We start from the raw sequence: 11,810 nt of genomic DNA on the forward strand, positions 1-11,810 counted from the left end.
ATCCTGAGGCAGATATTAGGGGGTATGTGACAGATTACCTGAAACACTTCTCACAACTGAATGGGCCAGCCCATTTCAAGTTAGATGCTCTTCAGAAGGGTACCAGATCCACACCAATCACAGTGCAGAATATGAACCTCAATAAAGACACACACCAGAGCGCTCTCTATCTGCTTTAAATTTCCAAACTAACTCATATTCTCTCCATATCAAAAGCTTACTAAGAAGTCAGTACATTCTTCTTTTATTATTGACAATATGACAAGATGAAATCAAACATAAATCAATCAAAGAAAGCCTGTGAACTGCAGTTTGGAGCTAGCCATAGCTTCTCACAGATGGTTTGCAATAAAGAGCAGCCAACCCTTCATAAACAAGGAAAGCAATCCACATGAATGCTCAGCAATTTCAAAACACTTCTAGCTGCTAACAGCTATGGCCATTGTCATGGACAAGATACTGGGCAAGATGGACATCCTCTCTGAGCCGGTAGAGAAATTCTTACATTCTTACTTTTTTTAATCAACTGCGCCTTGAAATCGCTGATTTACTTCTAGGCTGAGTAATCCATCTACAGCAGCCATTTCATTTGTCGAGATGTGTGACAGATGGAGGTGCTGTTCCATTGCAGCCTAGAGCTTCCCTGAGTGTCAGGGTCTCTGTCCTGCTGCCTCCAGGCAGCTCTGCAGAATTGTTTCCAATTTCTATCTGTGGTGATTCATAAGACTACAGTCTGCAGTCCTCTGTACTAGGGGAGGAGGCTCTGTATTCTCACTGCACTTAAGCCTATACCACAGGAGTCTGGATGGTATCCCTATAGCATTGTTATTTCTTGTTACTGTACTAGTGATACAAGAGGACACGCAGTTTGAGGCTGGGTATTTTTGGCAGTCATGTTTTGTTATTGTATGTTCACACTCTCCCAGGATTATTCTCATGTAAGCTTTCAAAGGCCACCGATGACAAATAAGTTGTGTCTTGCAAAGCAAGTATCTCTTATGATGAGACTACACCCTTCCCTGGGGCAGCAAAGCAGTCATCATTTTGTGAGCTTCCAGAAGCAATACAAAACTTATTTTCCCTTAACCATTACTTCAGCAGAGAAAGCCCTTTCTTCTCCCTTACTTTCACATTTATTTTTAAGGGATATATTTATTTTCCAGACCAATATGAACATAACACTGGCACCAATGTCAAATTTGAATGTTGATTAAGAATTAGGCTGGCACAAGTGAGGGTGAAGTGAAATACTCTGAAACTACATTTGGTAATAGGCATCGTGACAGTTTGCCATTAAGAGGCTAGACTGTGCTATCAGTACTGGCTGAGCACATACCCACACAAGGAGTCCCACGAACATCAGCAGGGTAGCCTGGTATGCAAACTAATTATGAAATAGTTCATATCCTGATAAAGAACATGAACAATGGTAGATCTGCACCAAATCTCTTGCAGTCTAAATATGAGTCAAAGATAGTAGGTAAATAAAGACATACAAGAGAGAACAGGGAAGCAATGATACACTATTTTCTCAGGATACCATGCTAGCACGGGGAAATAATTTCACCCCTTTATCAGCCCAGCAGCTGTAAAATGCAGAGATTATTTTTAACAGAGATTCAAAGCAGGAAAAAAAGGTGGCTTTGCAAATGCCCACAAAGAGAGTTTCCCGAGTACAGAGGGCAGCAGGGGACAAAGTGTGCGTATTTAACAAAAGATGATGAAGGCTTTTACAGTAGGGTGATTGGAGGCATGGGCTGATTTCTGCAGCGGAGCAGCCTAAGACTGGATTTGCCAAGGTCAGAAAAGGGAATGCTGCAGTAAGAAATTATAAGCTAAGAGCCTGAAATAAAATTTTCAGATGTGTGAATGGATAGAAAATGCCATACCTTAAATATGTTAAGCACAAAGCACATGGGAAATGCAAGTATAGCCTGTTTGTAAGGAATAAGGACCAAATTGAAGAGAATGCTGGAGTTTGGTAAATTCACAGCACCATTTATGGCTCTGGATGTGAGATAGGCTGGAGGTGTTTTTTGTGGTGGTCAAAAAAGGGATGCAAAGAAAAACCAGAGAAGAAAATTAATTGAGTGCTTCCTTTAAACAAGGAGAGCCATAACGCCTCAAAATAGCCTTCTAAACTATCTCAGAACAACAAATATGCTATATATAACAAAGGAGTTCATATTTTTTAAGCAGAAATAAATAAAAGCAGAAGAATGCACTGTTAGCTGCTTAATTTAGTGTGCAGCCATTCACATCAGTAGAGGATCTGAACATGCACTGACTTACTGCTGGATGGTGGACCTCTTCCATAGCTCACAGAGCCAGTGCCTTTGCTGGGGAGAATGTGGAGAGTTAGGAGAATGGAGAGTTTAAATCCTTTCTGCTCTTCATGCAGCTGAGCTACTAAAAAGAGCCTTTAGAGCCTGTAAAATTAAAACCCATATTTTTAAAATGGTTTCACTGGAGCTGTTTAAAAACTGTATAATCATTATCAGTGTGAAATTGCTTAGCACAGCATTTACTGTACAGCCTTTTATTTCTGAAACTTATTGCATTTTAAATTAATCATTCATCCTGCTATATAGATACTTGCCTGAGATTATGAACGATGGCTTGACCAACCAGATCAACAATCCAGAAGTAGATGTGGACATCACAAGGCCAGACACCTTCATTCGGCAGCAAATCATGGCCTTACGTGTCATGACTAACAAATTGAAGAACGCATATAATGGAAATGATGTCAACTTCCAGGATACAAGTAAGAAACCATTAATTGTCATTAAATAAATGTATTTTTGGAATACATTTATAAATTGGTTACATTGCAATGACTTCCTTTGATCTTTGTGCTCTGTGCTGCTGACAATATTAAAAAAAATCTTTTTCTTTGCCATGAAATTCCAGTTATGTATTTGTTTCTTTTGCTTCTCTTGCTTATTTTCATGTCGAATGCATCAAGACACTGAGGGCTTTCCATAATGCCAGCAGTTCACTCCTTTTTCAGAAGAGCATTTAATCACCGTATTAAATCACAGCACCTTTCATTTGCATGCCTTACTGAATGAAAGTTAGCACCACTAACACTTCCCCATTCCCAAGGTATTCATCCCCACCAGGGTGTGGGGTAGAACAGAAATGGCAAAAAGGGACAAATGCTGTAACCCATGGCCCTCATGTTGTTTCCTTTGGTCCCTTCTGCCAGGTGATGAAACCAGTGGCTCGGGCAGTGGGAGCGGCTGTACAGATGACATCTGTCCCACAGAGTTTGATTTCATCACCACCGAAGCACCACCGGTCGACCCTGACAGGAGGGAGGTGGAGGCTTCATCCACGCAGCCCAGCTGGTCACTGCAGACGTTGCTTGTCATCTTCATCAGTCTCGTACTGCAGAGGCAGTGGAGATAATCCTGGATCTGATTGGAGAAACTGTGTTTTAGCTACAGAAACAGCCAACTTGCTTCTTTTCTTATACTCTTGGACAATGGACCATGCCACAAACACTTGCAGTTTTCTACGAGAAGAGAGCAGTACTGCAACCTGCTTCCCTTTTTTGTTTTCCCAAAGAGTACCAGGTGCCAGACTGAACTGCTTCCTTTTTTCAGATATCTCTGAAGATGATATCCACTCTTGAGAGAATTCTTTCTCAAACCTTTATTACAGGAGACTTTCTGAGCTTCATTTCCTTTTATGCTGCAAAAGTAAAAGGATCTCACGGTGTGTGTTTTTCCCTAACAAGAAAAGAGAAGGGGGGGAGAAACCAAGGAAACAGTTTTCTTTCTGAATCAAGCCTGAGTCAAGGCTGCTGCATTTCAACAGAGTATCAACAAAATAAATAAATTTTTAAAAAGACAAGAAAGGAACAAAAAAAATGCAACCGTTCTTCACTGACAGCCAGGTTTCCTTTAGGAACTTCTGTAGGATGATTCAGGTCATAAGAATGATCATTGCTGTAGGGAGGAAGTCTGGAATTTTTTTACCAACACTAAAGTATGTCTCAACAGTGAATGTCTTGCACTTCATCTGCCAACCTCATCAGATTGGTATGAAGGTAGAGAAGCTGAAAAACAAGTTTATCTTTTAGTATGATAGTAATTCCACTAGCTTCAGAATATCATGTTACAGTTGTTTAGGATTTAAATCTTAATGCCCAGTTAAAAATTGAGTAGTAGCACGATTTCACGTAGCTTCTTTTTAGTATCTATCCATGTTATACAATTGGCACAGATTTCCACTTAGCTCACCATCAGCCGTGGTGGTAATGCTAAATAACGCTCCTGACAAATCTTCCCTCAAGGGTTTGGACAGAAATTAATCTCTTGCGATATAATCTCTTTCCTTTTGTCAATGTTCTGACACCGATTAGGACTTTCTGCTACTATGTTCATTATTCTACCAAGACGGCAATTCTCTAATGGACTAACCTCGACTGGATCAATAGTGTATTTCACATCTAACTACATCTTTCATATCAGTTAATTTCAGTATCACAAGGATTTCTTCTACAAAATTTCAGAACAAACAAATATATGGTACTGACATGGAGATTTCTTTCACTTTTTTAGTCTTAGTATGATCATCTATTTTTATATATATAAATATATATAAATCACAGATTTTAACTTCTTAATTACAAGCTCAGGGTTGACACTTCTTTGTAAGAAAAATAATATTTGGTCAACCAGCTCTTCTTTTTTTGTGCTGCTCTGAAAAGTAACCCTTTAATGACTGGTGGGCACGAAAATCAAAGAAGAGAATTTTTACATATCCAGTTGTCCATTTCTTAACAGGTTTGCAGGGTGGGGGAGAAAACCTCTCTCATATGTGTGTATTTGTGGGGGGCACGTGAGTTTGTGTGGTACGCCTAGAGAAGGACACGGATGTTATTTGTGATGGCAATTGTACTCTCAGATTCTTCAAGGATACATTGCTTTAGTGTGCATTGCCTAAATGACCATGGTCCTGGATAGAGTTTCCCTAGTTTGCAGCTGGTCATGAGACCCACGATGGAAGCTGTTTAAATCCTGGACAAATGGGTGTCAACAATTAGACATCAAAACCTTCCCTCTTCCATCAGCCACAGACAAAGGGCTTCTGGGACAATTCTGCGTGGTATTGAAATGATTCATCAGAAATTGATTTCCTGATTCTTACGGTGTCTCTGGAAATGGTTATAGACAAATTGTGGAAACACTGTGAAGACAGCCAACCATATTACAGTTTAACAGCAGAGCAGGTAGATCATATCCATTGCAATCTCTTTTTTGTGTCAAATTATAATTAGCTATCGATTTAGGCATGAAATTAAAGTAGAAAACACACAGCACGTTAGGATAAAGTATACTCTAAGCACTTTTACCAAAAAGTATTTACAAAGTATCTATGTAGTATGTCTAATAACAAAAAGCATAGGTTTCGAGCCACTTGTATTCCATTCTTTTTTTCTCCCCTTTGTCTGTTTACTTCAAAGTATAATGATCTATTCTTCTGGGCCCAGCCTGGCATGCAGGAGCCGCTGGCTGGGTGTTCAAACCACACACGTCCTACACCTGCCGTAGCAGCACTTTCTGCTGCTCTGATGGTTCCCTCAGGAATGGATCTTGTGATTCAGCATTTAATGCCTTCAGGAAGTTCAACAGCAGAGATTAAGCCAACCCTCACAGGCTTTTTCATTGGCCCTGGTACAGCAGGTACCAATCAGAGGATCTTTTATGTTATTTTTTTTTTCCTGAACTTCCACATGGAGCTTTCTACAAGGAGACCCCTTTAAAACTCTTCCCTGGTCCATCTTTTTCTACCCATATACACAGCCTTTTCATGCTTCTCCTCCTCAGCAACCTTGTTTCAGGACAAGTTGAGTGTCATTTTGGTTTATACCATTGTGCATTTATTCAGTGTTAACTGATACTATTACCACCTGATTATTCAGAAAGTTTATTGACAGGTAACAAAGTCCAAGCCCTCTGAGACAGGTCCTCTGTTGTCCCTGCTCCACACTGCTGGTTAAGGACCTGATGGCCTCTTAGGTCCTTCGTGTTAGCCTTGGCCCACATTTAGGTGCTCTGATGACTGCTTTCAGCTGGCGCAGCCAAACTGGGTGTCCAGGGTGTTCTCAGCTGTTTATAGACCTCCATGGACTCATAGGCAAGGAGTGAAAGGGATGCCTAAGAACCAGGGGGTTTGCTGAAGGTTGTTTTCACTCAAGGAGCTTGCAGGAGGGGCCCTGCCCTGCTTGGACTGGATCTTACAAACTGCCTGTAAAACAACAAACCACACTAATCTGCCGAAATGCGATGTGCGAGTTCTGCCAGAAATTTGTGTCTTCCATATTATTTCTCCTCTTATTTTCCTACTATGCATGGTGAAAGCTTGTCAGGAGATGGAGGTGCCTTTGCGTGAGGTATTAGGCATACATTTCTTTTATAGTCCCTGAAGGTTGAATAGTTTCTTCATATATTGCATTTTTCTGAGATTAAGAGAGCTATTAAATCTACAGAGCAAATGAAATTGGGAATGAAGGAAAGAAAAGAAAGAGCATTCATGTTCATAAATGCAAGAATCTACATAATTTCCAGTTCTTCTATTTGCACATTCTTTACGTCCAATAACTCTTCTTCTAAGGTAATTTTTTGGTGTGCCACAATTTAAATATTTCTCTTCAGTTAGCAGTTGGTAAAGTAAGAAATGATAAAGCAGACAATTACCTGTTCAAGAAAGAGGACCTAAGTCCTAAGAAAAAAATCCTTTGACTGTGTAAACCCTTTATACTCTGCAATCCAGTTCTTGCCATTTTATGTCCTTCTACAGTGGAGGCTCTTAAAAAATTAGGTGCAATGAATAACACAAGCAGTGCTGTAGACCCCTGTGAAGTTTTCCATTTTAATACTAATTAAATTGATTTTACATTGTCCCCAAACTTTTAGCGTTCACTGTACTGCAGTTTTTTCTGCTGATGACTCGGTACACACTACTGAAACCACCTGAACTCTGACTAAACTTAGGCATTTCAAAAAAGATAATCAGAAATAACTGAAAAGAGAGGGTAGAGATTTCCAGCTAAGAGGAAGAGCATAGGAGATTGTGGTAAGGGCTGGTCTATCCCAGTTCCCAAAGAGGCATCTCAGAGTTCTGTCCATGGAAAGCTCCCAAAATCTGAGTCTCACTCACGCATATCCTCCCAGTTCTGCATGATTTTTAGGAATGACGACCACAGCTGTGCATTCCCACAGCTGTGTGAATCAGTTTGAGCTGCTTCCACACAAAACAGCTGTGGGCTAGAGCTGTTCTTGGGAGATGTACTGTGCCTGCAGTGTCTCAGCAGGCAGCAGCGGCCTTCAGTTTCCTACCAACCCTGAACCATTATCAAATGTAACTACACTTAATCACCAAAATATTTTTATTACTTCAACATGAAAAATAAAATACAGCATTGATGCAAGTTGTGATTTTGGTTTTAATTTACTTCCAAAGATAATCCATTAAAATTAAGTATGGAAAATTATAGAGTGATTCTGCTGGGAAAATCAGGTTTCTGCAGATATCATTATGGAAACAAATGTCTCGGCAGACTTCAGATATTAAGAAGAAATCCATGTTTCAAAGACCGCGAAGCTATATTTACTATATTAACCTGTAAATTTTCAAACCTTATGGGTGAAAATGAATAGAGTTAACAACAGTGGAACATCACATAGTATTGCAAAAACCCTAAATGCAAAGGGAAATTCAACAGTCAAAGGCTAAGACATAGCTGTGAGGCTGAGCATAAGTTGTCAAAGCACAACAGACACAGCACTGTGTACTTCCAGATAATTAGGGCAGGTGATGCACTGAACAGGGCACTGTTTCCATTACAGCTACTCACATGGACTGCAAGGATCATATTAAAGTGTAATTTTGAGTATTTTTGATAAAATGATGATAAAGACCAGACTACCATCTTAATAGATTACATGAAAGACAAACAACAATTACAGTTACCATTTTCTCATCTGTTAAACAGCATAGGAGACCTAATGGAGAACCAAGAACTTTGCAATTGATTTTTAAAATAAACTAATAGCACCCAGGAAGAGAGACGGTCTCAAATTAATCCAGTCAGAACATTTTCCAACACTGTCATATTATATCTGCTGACCAATGTAACTAATCACTTGAGGGTAATTTGCCAATGTAATATGAAGTGTTCACTTCCAGTACTTACTACTTTTTCTGCTAAAGTGACTACACAGTTTACAGTTCCAATTTTGCGTCATATGTATAGATATAACAACTTCTGCATTGCACCTGGGTAAAATATTGTCCCCATGATAGAACAAATGAGAGTTTTATAATCAGAAGAATTTTGACTATAAGCAGGGAGAAAAAAGTAAGTCCTTTTTTCTAGAAGCTGTTTGAATTTGATTTCTTGCTGACTCTCAATAAAACAGCAACATTGTCCATAGAGGAGATGACATTAGCATCCTCATCTGTAACTTTCCAAACTTAACTCCAAAGCAGTCACAGTCTTTCTGCCTGGCTTCCCCACAGCTAAGGTCTCTGGACTGTCCAGAAGTTGAAGAGTCACACAGGTTTGTCCATAGCTTGAAGTCTACACAGTTAAATGAAACCATTTCAAGAAAATAGGTCAGTATTTTGATCAGCTTTCATTTCATCTTTATTTTTAATTTTGCAGCATTGACAAGCATGAAAGGCTTTTATCTCATGGTACACTGGAAAAAAATTTGTTCTTGCTTTTGTTCCTTTATTCTGGCACCAGAAAATCTGTGAAGCTTACTACTTTAACCACTAGGCAGCATCCAGTGGTGCAGTTTGTTTATCAAACTAAGAACAGCTACATTACCAAAAGAATTTGCCTTTTTTCTTTAGAGGGATTAGGCAAAGGGAGTATCCATTCATCAACAGGAAAATTGGGGTACAGAATGGCAACTATTTATCTTATATATAGTGGGGTACCATCTGCCAGAATCTCTGAAAGACTTTTAAAGCCAAATTTCCAGGGAAGACAAATCACAGAAATGTAGAAACGTTAAGGTTGATAAAGACCTGTAAGATCATCAAGCCTAACCATCAAAATCAGTATGATTTTCTTCCTTGAAAAAAATACAAAGCATATGGCTTTCAGTTCCAAGTATTGTGAAAGTTGGAAAGACATTTGCTTTCTGGAAAATGAGAGGCTAGCTCTCACTTCTGTTCTCAGCTTCTGGAGCCACTTTTATGCCTCTCCAGGGCTCTGTCAAGCTCCCACACATCACCTGAAGCCAAGAGCCTCCTGGGCACACAAGTGGCTCCTGCCAATGGTGGAGCTTGTGCTTTCAAGATGGTTAGAGAGACAACTGAGGAATGAGTGAAGGGAGCAGTGACTTTTCAGTGAGACCCAGCAGATATATATATGACCGTGGGGGGTTATCAACAAAATCACATGAGGAACAGCTGATGTCTGGCTCTTCCTTTTGACCCACTGTTTGTGAATTTTCTGCATAATCTAATTATAAGCATCCATTCATGTACATAGCAAGGGCCCAAATGTTGCTTCACAATTCAGTGATGTTTCTGTAATCTGCTGCAAGGTTTCTCTTTCTCTTCTCAGATTCCAGGTACTCTGGGTAATTCTGTATCTTTCAGTGTGTGGGGAAGAACTTACTACCTAAAACAGATTTCTGTGTGTCCATAGTCCTTTTTCCTAAAAATATACATTACTTAGGTACAAAAGTCCTTCACGTCTCTCACAGAAATTACTCTACTCCACTACACCTCTAGTGAGTTTTCATCTCAAGTCTAAAGATGTCACTGACAGGGGCTTTGGAGAAAGCCCAAACTCAAATCATTCAGCCAAAGTTTTCTAGAAGTCTCCTACATTCCACTAAATACCTCAAATACCAGGTTACAGGTGGGCTGTGCTCTTTCTCCCCCCTCTTCTTCTCACTCTTCACCTCAACACGTCCTCTTGGGCCTGAAAAAATCTTCCAAGATTGAGGTTCCATCAAAGCTAGTGCATTCCAGGAAAAAAAATTCATTTTTGTCAAATCTATGTTTTCTGATGATAAACATTCCTATGCTTCCCATCTGGCTCTCCTCCTCCTGTAAACTGCATGTCCCGTCTGTCTTTGAGTCTCCAGTGTCCCTATTTTCTTCTCCAGACTGAACTGCTTTTTCAGTAATTTCTAGCTCACTGGATTTTCTCTCTCCCTTCCTCAGATCTCTGTGCCTTTGGTAAGCACTTCATGCTTCTCTTTTCAGACAAAGGATGTAGCAACAAAGAGATTTGGTCCACTTATTTTTTGTTTTTATCCATGTTTTATCAGACCTTACCTTTAGCTTTTATTCTCTATCCTAAACATGTTCTGCCAGGTGTATGTTCTTGATCATCTGACAAATATCTTGATGACTCTTTTTTCAATCTAGTGTATTATTAGGGCTTATAGACTGCGTTTTTACTCATTCATTCCATTGCAGCAAAATTCTGATTCTTCCTTGTATCTGTAGCGTACAGTTTGTGTTTTGTTATCATCTGCTGTGCTGGTGAACCAACAAGGCAAAGAACTTGTGGATTTTCTAAAGCGTAAGTGAATGGGTAACAACATCAGGAAACATTTCACGTCAGATCTTTAATTGATTGCTTGGTGCTGGAATTTTTTTCCTTTATTTTATTTTAACATTTTGGGCTTCATTTTATTTACTTTCACATTGGCTATGTGCATGTTGCATTATATGCATGTAACGTAATCACAGATGCCCTGTTTCAGTCTTTAGATAGTGCAGATTAATTCTGAGTAGTCGATCAATCTTCGTCCGCTTCTAAGAGCTATGGAGTGATGATCATTCTTAAAAATCTGCCCAAAGAGAAGTCGTAGGAGTTCAGATTTCAGCTTTATGCTATTAGTTGAGTTTGAAGCTGCAAGAATATTTTGTGAATAATTTGTGAATATGTGCATGTATTTGAGGGTGGGGGGAAAGGGAGCACTTGCATCTCCAAAATATTCTGAAGCCTCTTCTCAACTTTTACCTAATCTGAATACAAATTTACAAATGAAGAGTTTGCATTCTGATGTTCAGGGTTGTCAAACTACACAAATCCATGGACATTTATATACCAACTCCTCCCAGGTTACTTTGTTCATTGGTAAGCAATATCATTTAACTTCCAATAGCAATTTTGTTACATTTAGCAAATTCAAAGAAAGTATGTCGTTTAAGTAGGTCAGATGTCTTGATTTGGGCATCAATTGACATTTATACTTGCTTGTTAAACTTTTACGACTCCAGACATATGAACGTTGCTTGAAAGCATGCAAATTGTTAGCTCTGGTTTTGATGCTGTATTTCTAGATTAGTATTTAACACAGTTAAATGTGAATTGATAGGGGTGATATTTGAATGCAAGTCAAGTTTAGAATAAAATTAGTTTTAGACAGAAATAGGGTTGGGTTGAAAAAAATCTCATGAAATATTAAACCTCCTTTTCTACAGATCTGATTTTAATATTTCAGCCTAATCTGACACCTAAAAAAAAATCCCTGCAGATCCTGTCTTTAGATCATACCTGAAACTAAATGGTACAGCTTCAGTTTTGGGAGAGTTCTAATCAAAATAAGAGTTAAAGAAAAAGTCAAACTTCTCCAATCTCCAAACGCTACTTACAAAGTTACAGTATTTAGCAGCATATGGTAGTGTATATATATATATATATATGTGTGTGTATATATATGTATATGTATATGTATATATAAAACAATGTAGTAAGGCAGAGTTTGAACTTCTAAGAAAAAGATTCTTTATGGCTTTGTGACTTCAGAGAAGTAATG

At 38.9% G+C, this 11,810-nt stretch overlaps 1 protein-coding gene across 1 annotated transcript in view; it reads left to right on the top strand.

Annotated features, from left to right (window-relative positions):
• Window positions 1–3,414, top strand: part of LOC104539185 (glypican-6-like) — a gene marked incomplete at its 5' end in the record, with an annotated part of 9,589 nt that extends 6,175 nt beyond the window's left edge. Inside the window, 2 exons of the mRNA XM_010182652.1 lie at window positions 2,592–2,767; window positions 3,212–3,414. Coding sequence (XP_010180954.1) covers window positions 2,592–2,767; window positions 3,212–3,414 — 379 coding nt within the window. The remainder of the gene's footprint in view (window positions 1–2,591; window positions 2,768–3,211) is intronic.
• Window positions 3,415–11,810: the final 8,396 nt, after the last annotated feature.

The sequence above is a fragment of the Mesitornis unicolor genome, unplaced genomic scaffold (genome assembly GCF_000695765.1).
Source record: "Mesitornis unicolor isolate BGI_N332 unplaced genomic scaffold, ASM69576v1 scaffold53364, whole genome shotgun sequence".
In the NCBI taxonomy this organism is placed as follows: Eukaryota; Metazoa; Chordata; class Aves; order Mesitornithiformes; family Mesitornithidae; genus Mesitornis; species Mesitornis unicolor.